Raw genomic sequence first — 15654 nt, forward strand, 5'->3', positions numbered from 1 at the left:
CTTAATTCGTTCCAGAGGTCCGTACTTAACCTGAAACTGTTCTTAACCTGAAGCACCACTTTAGCTAATAGGGCCTCCCGCTGCTGCTGCACCGCAGGAGCATGATTTCTGTTCTCATCCTGAAGCAAAGTACTTAATCCAAGGTACTATTTCTGGGTTAGTGGAGTCTGTAACCTGAAGCGTATGTAACCCGAGGTACCACTGTATTATTTTTACATGTTATTTTCATTTTTAAAGACATACTTTCCCCTCATAACTGCATTATTATATAAATTACAGTTGGAGAACTGTATCGCAAGCTCCCCACACAGTGGGGCCCACATACTCCTAATCAAAAAGCCAAGCCCAGCATGGGAGCTCCGACCACTAAGCGTACCTCCCCCTGGCCTGTCTTCCTGGCTATAGGGCTGCAACCTGAACTCCCCGCCTCAGTCTCCGCTAACACTGATAAGGTCCTTACCATGCCTTCCACTCTGCTTGGCGCTCCAGCCAGGGGGGCACACTCTGAGGCGTGCCCATAGCAGAAGCAGCTTCCACGCAGCACCATCTCGTACACGGCGTAGTAGTATTTCTGCAGCACCTGATGCCGAAAGTCGAGTAGGTTGTCGCCCAGAGTGTGCAGCTTTGTGAAGTTCACCCGCAGGTTGGTGACGCGCAACAGATCTGGTCAGGAGGGAAGGAGATGTTTTGGTGCAGAGCTTTAGCTCCTAGACTCCCTGTAGCCTCAGCCCCACACCCCACCCCAATCTCAGGCTGCTCCCCTGGATTCCACACAGATACATTTCCCCACCTGCAATAAAACATGTCTCTCCCATATGGGCCTCTACAGCCACAGCAGGCGCTGTAACTCTATAACAGCTTGACTTTACTCCTGAAGGCAAACTCTTCCGTTGTCAGAAGATTATCCTCCGCCAGGGCCAGGGCCTTCTCAGTGATGGCTCTGACCTGGTGGAATGCTCTGTCCCATGCGACCAGGGCCCTGCAGGGTTTAACTTCCTTCCGCAGGGCCTGTAAGACAGAGCTATTCCACCTGGCTTTCAATTCGAACTTAGCCTGATCTTTTATTCCCCTTCCTTCCCTTCCCCTCCCCTTTTATGAAGATTTCCTTCTCTGGGATCCCACAGCTAATTCTCCCCTGGTCTCCTCACTGGCCCAAATAGGACTAATTTAGCCAGCTAGCCCTGATCATCTAATGTTTATTGGATGGATTTCCCCCCTAAACTGATTTTTTAATTCTGAATTTATTGTTATTCACGTTTTATACAGTATTTTATGCTGTTTTTTGTTGCATCAATTAAGTGTTTTAAATTTGTTGTTAGCCGCCCTGAGCCTGGTTTTCTGAATCGGGAAGGCCGGGGTATAAATAAAAAATTATTATTATTATTATTATTATTAGTCTCACAAGACAAACGGATGCCAGTAACAACAAGAACGTGTTAGGGCTTCAGCCTTTCATCATTTTAATTGGTAGAGAGCATAGGAGCCAACTGAGGTCCCTTCACCCACCCCCAATAAAATATTTGAGGAGGTGCACCCACCCCCAGTTGATGGACATTGCTATTTAAATGGTATATGTGTGCCGCATCTTGTGATTAATTATGCAGAGTGGAGCTTACCTGCCCCCCCCCCATTTTATCCAAGTTGGCACCCCCTGGTAAGAGAGCGCTAAGGGCGCAATTGTATATACAATTGTGTGCTACTGCAAAAGGGATTGAGAAAATAAATAAATAAAGATGGCCTTGCTTTCTAACAATGATTGGTGCCTTTCATTTGTTTTTCTGCGCATAGTTCTATAAATACATACAAATAACAATGTACAGAAGTACAATAACACCATACATATCTTACATTATTCAAGGTCTCTTTGCTTCCTAAATTATTAACTGTTCTTTCTTCTCTAACACATCTCAAATACTCTTATTATTCCCTGATTCTCCAACAATTCAATCGAATTAATCACAAACCAAACAGGGTTTTTACTGTAATATTCTTGAAATAATTTGTTCCAACTCCTTTTCCTTCCTTTTCTCTGTATTTTATCCAATAAATCACTTTTCCATATTTAACTGAAGTCCAACATTTTGTTTCCCACTGCCTTACTTTTGGTACCCCCCCCCTTGTTTCTCCCCATACTGGGCTACTAACATTTTTTGCATGATCATCAGTAAGTGAAATATACATTCTTGTTCCCTCTCAAATCCTTTCCTTTGTCAAACTGTAAAATCTCTCACACTTCAGACACTGAAATTTGTGCTGACTTTTTGGTAATGCAAAACTTAATTCAAATTAAGCAAATTCATTCATTTGTAAGCAAGAACATGATCAAATAAATACCTTGAGCCAGGTTGCAGCAATAGTACATACCAATGCTTTATGCCAGAGACAGAGAGCCTGTGGCCCTCAAGATGTTATTGGACTTCAACTCCCATCATCCCTGAGCATTGGCCATGTTGTCTGGGGCTGACGGGAGTTGAAGTCCAACAACAAGCAGAGGCATAGCTGTCAAGTGTCCCTTATTTGAAGGGACAGTCCCTTATTCCAGCGCCATGTCCCGCGGCTGTCCCTTATTGATGGAAGTCCCTTAAATGTCCCTTAAATGATGTCCCTTAAATTTCAAAGGAAGCAGCTCCTCTCCCTCCCTCCCTGCCGGCCAGGGAGGAGGGAGGCTCCAACTGTGTTGCTTGGCTGTGTTGCTCACCCAATAAGAAGTCTAAGAATGACTGGGGGGTGGAGCTTGAATGCCTTGTGTGTGGCTAGTTAATGCAAGCTGAGGGGTTTTTTGAATGCTGGACACCATTTTGTTGCACGTGCTGCTGCAAACTTTGCAGTGCAAAGCCAGGCCGGGGAGCCATCTTAAGTTGAGGCTGCACAGGCCTTGTGGTGCATGTGGTTCGGATTCTATTCAGTTGAACCTCTGGTTACAAAGTTGGTTGGACAGTGTTCTCGAAGCTACCAGCATGAGTTTGACCAGACTGCAGGAGGACAGGAAGACTGGAGTGCCTGGAACAGGTGAGGCTGCAGGTCCCTTATTTTGGCTGCTGGTCCCTTATTTTCAAGGCTGCTGGTCCCTTATTTTCAAATCTGTAAGTTGACAGCTATGAGCAGAGGACTACAAGTTGCCTATCCCAGATATTATTCTGTTCTTCTGCATTCGCGATCACTCGTAGCTGAGTAAGATTGTCTTCCTTAAACACGGTTTTAAAAGTGAGTCCATAAGTGACCGTGGAGGCCAGTTCTGGATCTACACATCCTTCCACAGTGGGGACATAGGTTTCTGGGTGGGAGATGATCATGGTGAGAGTTTGCCAAACGTGCCTTCCTCTTAGCGTGTTAGTTCGAGTGTCTTCAAAGCCTTTGGTAAAGGCCATTCTCCAATTGGAGCGCTCACAGGCCAGTTTTTCCCAGTTGTCAGTGTTTATACTACATTTTTAAATATTTGCCTTGAGAGAGTCTTTGAACCTCTTTTGTTGACCACCGGCATCACACTTTCCATTTTTAAGTTTGGAATAGAGTAGTTGCTTTGGAAGACGATCATCAGGCATCCACACAACATGACCAGCCCAACAAAGCTGATGTTGAAGAACCATCGCTTCAACACTGGTGATCTTTGCTTCTTCCAGTACACTGGCATTAGTTCACCTGTCTTCCCAAGTGATGTGTAAATTTTTTCGGAGACACCCTCGATGGAATCTTTCGAGGAGTTGGAGATGGCATTTGTAAGTGGTCCACGTTTCACAAGCATACAGTAAGGTTGAACATCTCTGCACATCTAAGCTTTGCTGTTTTGATGTCAGCGGAGTCCCTCCATCTGCAACCTGTCAGTCTCTTTCTGTCTCTCTTTGAGTGCTAATTGCCCTGGTCCTTTCCCTGGTCCTCGGGCATTCACTCCCCGAGGGCTATAGTGACTTTATGATCCCAAACCTCCCAGATGCCATATGTTTGGAATATTTTCCCCAATCTCTGATCGTGCTTATCTCCAATAAAAGTCCCACCTCTAAGGGCCAACCCCTTTCCCTGCTATGGTAGCAGGTGTTGTCGTGGGAGCAGAGTCGCCTACCTGACCTTTTGGTAGGTAGGTCAGATGCTGCTGCTTAAAGGGAGGCGCATGGTACATAGAATTGTAGAGTGGGAAGGAATGGCAAGGGTCACCTAGTAAGAGGTGGATTTAGAAGCATGCAACTGGTGCAGCTGCACTGGGCGCAGCAACTATGATGCAGAATGGAAGACGAAGGGGGGCAAATTTTGGTGTCACACAGGGCGTCACTGAAATTTGAGAGCCCCAAGGTCTGCCACGGATCTAGTCCAGCAATATCAAAAGCAACACAATGGCCAGAAACAATTACAATATGAGAAACTTTATGGAATAATTCAAAACATCAAAACTAACTAACTAAATGTAACTTCTTTACGTTATAGTTTATAATTTCTACGCTATTTGAAGTTGTTGTTATGCGTGTGCAGGTCATCGTTTGAATATTTTATTTTCAGTTAATGATTCTCTTTCTACTTTACGAGTGTTGAACTAATTGGCTGATGAAGAATTCAACGAAACAGTAGTTGTTATCCGGAAACACTGTTCAGCAGAGTTCAGAGTTGGACATCGGTATTGGACATTTGCTGATTATACAAAGCTTCACAGCTTGTTCTCCGCAGGGTAAAGTCTGGCACCGTGATTCATTTAAGGACTTTCAGAGACTTCTGTTCGTGTTGCTTTTGATATTGCTGACTCATATTTTGCAACATATTTTGTTTACTCACTGATGTAGTCCAGGCACACGGCAGAAGCTGATCCAGCATTCCAACCAGTACATTTGCACTGCAGTGCACCTCCTCTTCATGGTAAAGGTAAAGGGACCCCTGACCATTAGGTCCAGTCGCGGACGACTCTGGGGTTGTGACGCTCATCTTGCTTTATTGGCCGAGGGAGCCGGCGTACAGTTTCCGGGTCATGTGGCCAGCATGACTAAGCCGCTCCTGGCGAACCAGAGCAGCGCACGGAAACGCCGTTTACCTTCCCGCCGGAGCGGTACCTATTTATCTACTTGCACTGGTGTGCTTTCGAACTGCTAGGTTGGCAGGAGCAGGGACTGAACAACGGGAGCTCACCCCGTCGCAGGGATTCAAACCGCCGACCTTCTGATCGGCAAGTCCTAGGCTCTGTGGTTTAACCCACAGTGCCACCCGTCCATTAATTCACCTGCCTGGAGGTCGGGCGAGTGCTTCTCCCCCCACTATGCCATCCCCTGCTGCTCGTTAAATTCATACCTTGGATTTCCTGGCTGTATGGGTCCTCAACTTTCACCGCCGGATCCAGCACTTTGAAAATCACCTACAGAGAAAGGTTAAGATGTACATGCAATTTTTACCCTAATGGAATAAATAGCAGCTGGGGGTGGGGGATTTTCATCAGGAAAGTGGGTTGGGAGGAAAGGGTTAAACCCTTCCTCTCCTCCCACAGCTGATATTTGCTACAATTTAAAAACAGAAGATCCGATCATGGATCTCTGCCATTTTGGCCAGTTAGGCCCCAACGCTTGCATATCCATCTAGCAAAACTGAAAGAGACTATTCCATTATCGCACCCAGCAAAACTTATTTACACTGCTGAATTTATCTTAATGCTGCCAGCGTTTTCAGCCGTACGCAATTATTTCCCATATAGTCAATAAACGTTTTCCAATCTTCTTTAAATGTATGTTCTTCTTGTTCTCTTATTCTATATGTTAGAATATGGCAGAATTGAGCATTTCCCAAATTCATCCCCAGATTAAAAATCTGAATTTGACAAAATTTTGATTAGTATCTGGCCATGAAATGCTAAACCTCATTTTGTTTTGTTTTTGTGGGATTTTTTTTTTGGGGGGGGGGGAGTAAAGGTGGCTCTGCTCCTTAATCCTACTTTAGCAGGTTAGCACTGACCTCTCCATGGCTGGAGGGCTCAATCTCAGAGTATCGCTGGTCGCAGATCGCCTGGTTGACATGTGTTGGGACTTGCATGGGGATGCCAGGGAAGAGCTTGGAGCAGTTGAAGGCAAAGTAGCGATAAACCTTCCAGCTGTGCCCGAAATCTGACGAACGTTCAATCAACATGGCCGCTGGGCGGAATGTCTGCATGAGAAAAGGGGAGCAAAGTGGACAGTTGAGTTTCAGCGTTCCTTCTCCAACCAATCTGCCCCCTCAACCACAAAAAGTAACTCTTAAATAAAAACCTAAAACATTTCAGCAAAGCAAGGCAGGTGCTTGTGAACAGGAGAAACTGGGTTTTCTCATTGCAGGTTCAGAGAGTTTTCAGGTGCTCTGCAGATTCCACACGGGCAAGTGGAGGAATGACCGCATTTTACCGTATTTTTTGCTCTATAAGACTCACTTTTTCCCTCCTAAAAAGTAAGGGGAAATGTGTGTGCGTCTTATGGAGCGAATGCAGGCTGCACAGCTATCCCAGAAGCCAGAACAGCAAGAGGGATTGCTGCTTTCACTGTGTAGCGATCCCTCTTGCTGTTCTGGCTTCTGAGATTCAGAATATTTTTTTTCTTGTTTTCCTCCTCCAAAAACTAGATGCGTCTTGTGGTCTGGTGTGTCTTATAGAGCGAAAAATACGGTAATTTGCTTGTGAGCGAATTTTTGCTTCTAGCATCTCAACTCCTCCAGCATTACTCTGGGATTCTGGGACAGGCCTGTCGTGTCATCCAGATCCGGGCTCGTAGTGTTTGTTTCGCTCCAAACTAGCCATCAATGGACGCCAAAGTTTGTTGTTGGTTTACCACCACACTAGACATATCGTGAAACGTGACTTTGCATTTAGCACATAAAATATGCAAATAGCAGCCACTGTGAAAGGGGGAGGGCACTGATAATTATCAGGATTGCTGCAGGGAGCAAGAAGGAATTTAAGGAAGGGCTGTAACTCAATGGTAGAGCATCTGTTTTATATGCACAAGGTCCCAGGTTCCATTCCTGGCCTCTCTAGGTGTGGGCTGGCAGACAGCCATGTTTGAAATTCTGAGAAGCTGCTGCCCATTAGTGTGCTAACAGGACTGAGCTCGATGGCCCAGCAGTCTCACTCAGTAAAAAGCAGCCACCTATATTCCTAACCCTTTTCCCCCACTGCAATCCCAAAGAATATCACTCCACTAATCTGCTATTTGCATCAGCAGCCGATCCCTCCATTGGCACTATTTTAATGCCACACCTAGTTAGGCGCAGAGACCCATCCACCTTCGGTGTCACCTGCAGAAAGTCAGGGTACCTACTGAAATACATAAAGAATGCCACCGCTGTCTTAGTATTAGAGGTAAGGTAAAGGGGACCCCTGACCATTAGGTCCAGTCGTGGCCGACTCTGGGGTTGCGGCGCTCATCTCGCTTTAATGGCCGAGGGAGCCGGCGTACAGCTTCCGGGTCATGTGGCCAGCATGACTAAGCCGCTTCTGGCGAACCAGAGCAGCGCACGGAAACGCCGTTTACCTTCCTGCGGTACCTATTTATCTACTTGCACTTTGACGTGCTTTTGAACTGCTAGGTTGGCAGGGGCAGGGACCGAGCAATGGGAGCGGGGATTCGAACCGTTGACCTTCAGATCGGCAAGTCCTAGACTCTGTGATTTAACCCACAGTACCACCCGCATCCCTAGTATTAGAGGTAGAGGTGCTTATTGGGTATTTCGTCAGCAGTGCTCCTGTTAGTTCCTATAAAGGCATCTAGTATTCATTGCACTGCTTCCGCCCATTTGGTAGAGATCTCAGTACCTTAAACTTCATTATGAGGTGAGTAAAGTGGAACTCGGCTTCCAGGTCCAAGGAGATGCTGACCTGTTCTACACCTGTGGAGGTAGTGAGAGAGAAGGACAGAAGTTAGACTAGGAGCACCCCTCGTTTAAATACGTTGTGGGAGAGGAAATTTCCCTCGATGCAAGACTTATACGGGTCCCATTTTGGCCTGCAAGGCTGTTTTCCCTAAACCACAGTACAGTGGTACCTCGGGTTACATACGCTTCAGGTTACAGACTCTGCTAACCCAGAAATAGTACCTCGGGTTAAGAACTTTGCCTCAGGATGAGAACAGAAATTGTGCTCCGGCGGCGCGGCAGCAACAGGAGGCCCCATTAGCTAAAGTGGTGCTTCAGGTTAAGAACAGTTTCAGGTTAAGAACGGACCTCCAGAACGAATTAAGTTCTTAACCCAAGGTACCACTGTACCTTACCCACCTGCCCCACACCTGACATCCTATGTCAGCTGCACCACTGAGCTCCCTGTAAGGAACTGACCACATAGTTCCGTGGTGGCCAAACTTGGCCCTCCTGCTGTTTTTGGACTACAACTTCCATCATCCCTAGCTAACAGGACCAGTGGTCAGGGGTGATGGGCTCTGTAGTCCCAAAACAGCTGGAAGGCCAAGTTTGGCCACCACTTGCGTAGTTGATCCCTGCAGAAAGCAGTCTTGAAGCTACTTTCTGTCAGCTGATAAGCGGAGATCAGTGGCTCTTTGGCAGCTCAGGCTCTTTGCAAACGCAGCCTGGTGCTTTGAACTCCCAATCATTCTCAACTGATGTGATTGCGATGTCAGGCGATTGACAGGTGGGCAGCCCCGCCCACCTGTCCAATTTGGCCAATGATGGGTACTGGCCTACCAGGCAGATCAAGTAAGGTAAGGTAACTTATGTTCCCGCCTTCCCCTGTAGGTTTGCTCACTCCTATGCCTTGAGTGAGTGAGGCTTGGCTTAGATACATTTGATCACAACCTTGGAAATGGTATAAAAGAGGTTTTATTATTGTTTGTACTTATTCCCCCTGTTTCTCTGCTCTCATTTTCCCCGTTCTGCTTTGGTTTCTGAGTTCTACTTCCTGAGGCTTCAAATCCTGAAAAACCTGTTTAGGAAGAGACCATAGTAGGACCAAAGAAAGAAAGGATATGTGTGCCTGAGGACAAAAACAGCTCTGCCATACTACCTTCAAGGCTCTGAAATAACATCGCCTAGGCTCATAATCTCCTGATAAAAATTGCACGTTATAATAGAGATTTATGAATGCATCTCTGGTTTGGGAATGAGGCACGGGAGCTTAACCCTTTACACTCAAGCCTGTTTCCTGGTTAAACCCCACCCACCTCAGTGTCCAGGCCAAACAATGGGGGTGGAGACGATCCTTCAGGTATACAGGGCTGGAGCCATGTAGGGCTTGAAAGCTCAACACCAAAACTTTGAATTGTGCTCGGAAATGTACTGGCCTGCAATGGTAAAGGTAAAGGATTCCTGGATCGTCAAGTCCAGTCAAAGGTGACTATGGGGTTGCGACACTCATCTCGCTTTCAGGCCAAGGGAATTGGCATTGGTCAGCAGACAGCTTTCCGGGTCATGTGGCCAGCATGACTAAACCACTTCTGGCACAACGGAATACTGTGACGAGTGCCAGAGAGAACGAAAATGCCGTTTACCTTCCCGCCACAGCGGTACCTATTTATCTAATTGCACTGGTGTGCTTTCGAACTGCTAGGTTGGCAGGAGCTGGGACAGAGCAACGGGAGCTCACCCCGTCGCACGGATTCAAACCGCCGACCTTCCGATCGGCAAGCCCAAGAGGTTCAGTGGTTTAGACCACAGTGCCACCCGCGTCCCGCCTGCCTGCAGTGACTGGGGCTGGGCATGTTCTGGCCTTATGAACATTAGAGCATATTTGAGTATTTCCACACTAGATATTTAATGTGGACTTGCCATGGTTTCTTCACTTTTTTTTCAGGGCATCCCACACAAAACCATTGTTGAATCATTGTCATCTTGTATTTTCTGTGTGGTTTGTCTTTTACCATGCCACAGGAAGTCCAACTTTTTCAGAACAGAAAAGTAACTCAGTCTCCACTGGTGCATTTGGTAAGGTCCAAGGAAAAGGACTCTGAATCTCTTATTATTGACACCTACCATTCTCAGACTGCCACCAGGTCTGCTCACCATCCCGACCACTCAGGTAGATGACATTCTCAATGTGGTGGCTCTCGTGCAGGGACGGGGAGCGCGAATCACAAAGGAAGCATTTCTCAGAGTCCTGTCAAGAGAGCCATAGTGGATTGAAAATCAACAAAAGCACCATGTAAATCCTCAGAGACAATGTTTGTTTGTTTCTTGTTTCTGTTTTTTTTTTTACAAATTCTCTTTGGTCACCAGCTATATATTTTTCAGTGATTACATTAAACCTATTTGTCTGGACAGTTGTCAGCATTTGGAAATCTTGGTTTTTAAAGGGTGATAGGTCAGTAGGATTCTACTTTAGTTACACTCTTCTTGTTTTGTATTATTATCACTTCCATTTGCTTCTTCCCATGGTTTTTGTTTTGGTAATCTGGTTATCGGGTGTAAGCTAGCATAAGTGAGAAGGAAAATGAAATAAATAATTTTAAAAGAACTCTAAATGCCATTGGTCGGGGGGCGGGGGCGGGGAATCCTCAGAGAATACCCCCCTCCCTCACTGATAGAGTTATTATCACCTATAATTAGAGGAAGAAACAAACCACACTTGGTCGACACACTTTTCTTTTGCCCAGCTGTTTCCAGGCACAGGTTTGTGCTTAAAAGTTCTGTATCCGAGTGATTTATTGTTTTTAGTTTTTGTTCCGAAGCTTTCCTTTGAAAACCCGCTCTTTAGCGTTCAACCAGAGCAAACGTCAATTTGGATTTTGCGCAGATTGCCATTTGCTCCAATTGAGCTTTAAAGAGCAGACTTCTGCAGGGGAAGTTCCAGAGCAAAAAAAGGGGGGGGCACTCAAACACAGAGCTTTAAAGTGCAGACCATGCCTGGAAAAAGTAGAGTGGATAAGCCCACTGTCTTAAAGACTAAGGACACTCCTGCAACTGTACATTTAAAAAAACATTCTACAATCATTTAAATAATGCCTTCCGCCAAAGAATCTCAGGGAATGTAGTTTTCTCCTCACAGAGCTTGAATGTATTCTAAATGTATGGCATAGGTGTGACCTGACACCCTGATGTAACCAGGCTTTGAAAATAGACTAGGTTCCGTTGGTTAAACGCTGAGCTATATTGTTAGGAGCTTCTAAGTCTTCTAGAACAGAAAACCTTTTGCTCTTTGGGCCGTTGAACATCTTCTCAGGCTCTAGACAGGGCCTGTCCACGCAAGGAGAGTCACTGGGCTTTCCTGGATAGGAAGGGCTATGAATGGCTACTGGAACATTGCCTCAAAAGTCTTTCCGCTCCCTGCAGTTAAAAAATCACAGGGTTTTCCTATTGCTGCAGCAGACCCAACACACCTTTCCTGTAACAATTCTGAAGGTACTGTACACAAACATCCCGGAAATGCAATTGTCCCTCTGGCCAGCAAGTTGACAACTCCTTTTGCATCATCAACTTCTCCCTCTCTGTTCTTTCACCCTTGGCCAACACCCATGTGGCATTACCTGCAAATGGCTGACGATGCAGTACTCCTGAGGCCCCTCCAGGCCACATGTGGATGTGGCGCTCAACCTCTGCGTCCTCCCAATGAGAAGATTCCCTGTGGCTGGGTAGCAGCTCCCCTCTGAACAGCCATGGTACAACAGGTCGGGCGATTCTGTGCCCTGAGCATCGGCTAACCGGACTGGCCAGGAAAGAAAGAAAAAGCCCGAGGCTGTTTTAGGGTCTTATGATCTGTCCACTGTCAAAAGTTCCTAAAATAGGTGTCAGGGCTGCATGTAAAAGCTGCACAGAAGGCACCACAGAAATGTCATCCTGTTTTCCTTATGGAAAGAAAAGCCAGTACAGTGGTACCTCGGGTTAAGTACTTAATTCATTCCGGAGGTCTGTTCTTAACCTGAAACTGTTCTTAACCTGAAGCACCACTTTAGCTAATGGGGCCTCCTGCTGCCGCCGCGCCGCCAGGAGCCCGATTTCTGTTCTTATCCTGAAGCAAAGTTCTTAGCCTGAAGCACTATTTCTGGGTTAGCGGAGTCTGTAACCTGAAGCGTATGTAACCTGAAGCGTTTGTAACCCGAGCTACCATTGTACATCTAACTTTTCCCATCTAAGCAAAGATCTGGAACGTGGTCTATAAAGTAATTGTCTGTGATACCTGCTGTCTCCATATGAAAAGGGGGAGTGGGAGAACCAACTCTGGGAAGGACTGATTGTCCCCCCAGATTCTCATCTCCAAACCACTCATACACTTCAGAGAATCGAAGGCTGTTTGTGGCACGCATTATGTGAAAATTCTAATCTCCCCCACCATTTTGTCTTCAAGATAATGCCCATGGCAGAATGACATGATTGTGGATCTTGAGATTAAATAGTTGAGAGCCTCTAAGCTTTCTTCTCTGTTTTTAATTTGATATTCAAACACCTCAGATGATCTCCATGAATACATTTGGGATATTTCAATAAAACTGAGCAGGCAACTAAGCCCTTAGATTAGGAACACAATTCAAGAGCTCGCAGCACAGAGCAAGTTTATAATAAGATCAGGAGAACTACTGGGCATCATATTCTTTCTTTTTCTAAAGTATTTTTTATTGAGTTTGATCCGTATAACCTAAATATTAAAAAAGAACTTCATGAGACAAAAACATGAAAACTAAACCAAACCAAACTAAGGCTGGCATGGGATGTTACTATTTTTTTTAAAAAAGTTAAAGTTTGTTTATCATTATTAAGTAGAGAGAATAATGGGCATCCTATTATTGATCCTAGGTGCAAAAGGAGTCCTTTACCTTTACCTTTTTATACAGTGGTACCTCGGGTTACATACGCTTCAGGTTACACACTTCGCTAACCTAGAAATAGTGCTTCAGGTTAAGAACTTTGCTTCAGGATAAGAACAGAAATCGGGCTCCGGTGGCGCGGCAGCAGCAGGAGGCCCCATTAGCTAAAGTGGTGCTTCAGATTAAGAACAGTTTCAGGTTAAGTATGGAACGAATTAAGTACTTAACCTGAGGTACCACTGTACTGCTTTAACATTTATGGCTTCCCCCTAAAAAAATCCTGGGCTCTGTATTTTAGTTGAGGGTGCTGAGGTACAGTTCCAGGGTTCTTTAGGGGAAGCAATGGGTATTATAGTGGCATAATGGTATGGTATGTTGTGGATGCGTCCTAGCTCTCATCCCAAATATTACATTTCAGAAACAAGTTGCGAGAAAGATGTGGCACCTGTTCATACCATCCTCTTGTGAGGTGTGTGTGTGTGTGTGTGTGTAAACACTGTAACACTGCACCCCGAGGACCTGACCTAAATCTGTCATGGAAGCTTGCGAGTGGTCCTTCCACCTTTTGATGGTACCCCCCTTTTGTTGCTCACCCAATCGCATGAAGCAGCACTTGAGACTGGTGAAATAAGAACCCTTCCCTTCCTTGCTACACCTTCTCCTCCTCAGCGTCAGCAGAAAGCGTCCGTCACATGCTGAAGCTTTTAATACCAGAGCACAAAGGGTGCTTGTTAGTACTGGCAGAACACGGGGCTGACCTGCCTACGACCCTGTCAGTCTTCGGATCAGAAAGTGTGGGGGGGGGGGGAAGAGGAGAGAAGGTCTGCATGTGCCAGGATCCTAGCGCTGATGATCGCGTCAGGAGGACTACTGTTAAGGAGAAAGCGGAAGCAGGCTACGAGTCCCTGATCCGGTCCAAGAGCTACAGCTCTCACAGCGACCGCTGGCGTCTCCTGCGAACGGTCTTGGGAGCAAAGAACAAAACTAGGTTCGCGAAGAAGCTGGATAAATGGATGCTACGATTGCACTTGCATTCAGTGGGCCGGCCCTACCATTAGGCAGAGCAAGGGATGTGGGATGGGCGGCGGCAGTGCACACTCCCCCTTCAACATTTTCCTTGAGACCCCTAAGCTAGCCTAGGTAAAGGTAAAGGGACCCCTGACCATTAGGTCCAGTCGTGACCGACTGTGGGGTTGTGGCGCTCATCTCGCTTTATTGGCCGAGGGAGCCGGCGTACAGCTTCTGGGTCATGTGGCCAGCATGACTAAGCCGCTTCTGGCGAACCAGAGCAGTGCACGGAAACGCCGTTTACCTTCCCGCCGGAGCGGTACCTATTTATCTACTTGCACTTTGACGTGCTTTTGAACTGCTAGGTTGGCAGGAGCAGGGACTGAGCAACGGGAGCTCACCCCGTCGCAGGGATTCGAACCGCCAACCTTCTGATCGGAAAGTCCTAGACTCTGTGGTTTAACCCACAGCGCCACCTGCGTCCCTAGCTAGCCTGCCCGGTGCCAATTTTGCTGCCTGCTGCCTCAGGTGTGGGGGAAGCTGTTGTTCTTTTACCAGTGTTGAAGGAAGCTTCAATTACCAGTCTGACCTGTGTGTGTGTGCTGTATGTCCTTCCTTCAGGCACCAAAATGTCTCGGGCCAGCTTTGGTCATGTGTAAAGCAGTCCCCCAAGCCAGAGGAGCTCTGGAGGACAGGCCTTTGCCCATCCCATGTCAACAAACATGGAGGGTAAGACCACCCATGGCCACCCGCCAAAATGGCCACTAGCCATAGACATCTGGTTTGCCGCTGTGATATCAGGATACCAGGTGAGGTGGGCCTTTGGCCTGACCCCGCAGGCCTCTCCTTATGTTTATATTCTCATGCACACGTTCCAGCAGGGTGCGGCTGCCCTCCGCATGCTGCATATCCGGTTCAGTCCAGCAAGCGCTGCCCCTTCTCCTACCCACAACTCCTGCCAATGATTAACCACAAAATATGGCTGTCCAGCCAAAGGCATGTCCTGGAAGCATTCCAAAGCAGCCTCACCTGGGCACACCGTGTAGTTTATTTCTTTAAAAAGACACAAGGTGTATGTGTGTGTCTGCCGGGGTGTGTTTCAAGACTGCCTGCAAGCCACACTTTCTGCTGTCGAATGCCTTTCTGCTGGTTCATAGATATGTGTAAATATTAAGCAGGGGAGATTTCTGCTGATAACGACGCTGATGTGAAACGTGTCTCCCGTTTCGTTTCTGCACATGAACTTCAGTGCTGAACAGCTTAGTAAAAAACGTTGGCCACCATGGAGCTAGCTGTGACTAAGGAGGGGAAGGCACTCTGCACATGTTCAATTGCTGCATTTTCAGTTTATTGCTTTACATGTCCCAGAGTGAAACTCTGATAATGACAGCAAATCTTGGGACTAAACGGAGTATCTTGTTCTTCTGAGCTGCTCTTGAGTGTTATAGATAAACGAATATTACTGAAGAATACCTCATCATAAGGTCCTAGACTAGAGAGATATTGGATTGTGAGATAAGGTGGGAGATGATAGATAGATAGATAGATAGATAGATAGATGATAGATAGATGATAGATAGATGATAAATGGATAGATATACCGTATTTTTCGCTCTATAAGACGCACCAGACCACAAGACGCACCTAGTTTTTGGAGGAGGAAAACAAGAAAAAAAATATTCTGAATCTCAGAAGCCAGAACAGCAAGAGGGATCGCTGCGCAGTAAGAACAGCAATCCCTCTTGCTGTTCTGGCTTCTGGGATAGCTGTGCAGCCTGCATTCGCTCCATAAGACGCACACACATTTCCCCTTACTTTTGGGGAGGGAAAAAGTGAGTCTTATAGACCAAAAAATACGGTAGATAGCTAGCTAGCTAGATAGATAGATGATAGATATAGATAGATGATAGAGATAGATAGATAGATAGACAGATAGAGAGATGAGAGATAGATAGATAGATAGATGAAGAAG

General features: G+C 46.3%; 1 protein-coding gene across 3 annotated transcripts in view; it reads right to left on the reverse strand.

Moving 5' to 3' along the window:
- The window catches only part of LOC308471543 (laminin subunit beta-1-like), a 68994-nt gene that overhangs the window by 42735 nt on the left and 10605 nt on the right, over positions 1–15654 (reverse strand). For all 3 annotated transcript variants that reach the window (XM_080995591.1, XM_080995589.1, XM_080995590.1), the window contains exons 3-8: positions 11400–11578; positions 9910–10033; positions 7745–7818; positions 5920–6108; positions 5266–5329; positions 461–663 (exon numbers count right to left, since the gene is read on the reverse strand). In XM_080995591.1, coding sequence (XP_080851717.1) covers positions 461–663; positions 5266–5329; positions 5920–6108; positions 7745–7818; positions 9910–10033; positions 11400–11578 — 833 coding nt within the window. The remainder of the gene's footprint in view (positions 1–460; positions 664–5265; positions 5330–5919; positions 6109–7744; positions 7819–9909; positions 10034–11399; positions 11579–15654) is intronic.

This window comes from Podarcis pityusensis (assembly GCF_964106645.2).
Source record: "Podarcis pityusensis genome assembly, chromosome: 2".
NCBI lineage: Eukaryota > Metazoa > Chordata > Lepidosauria > Squamata > Lacertidae > Podarcis > Podarcis pityusensis.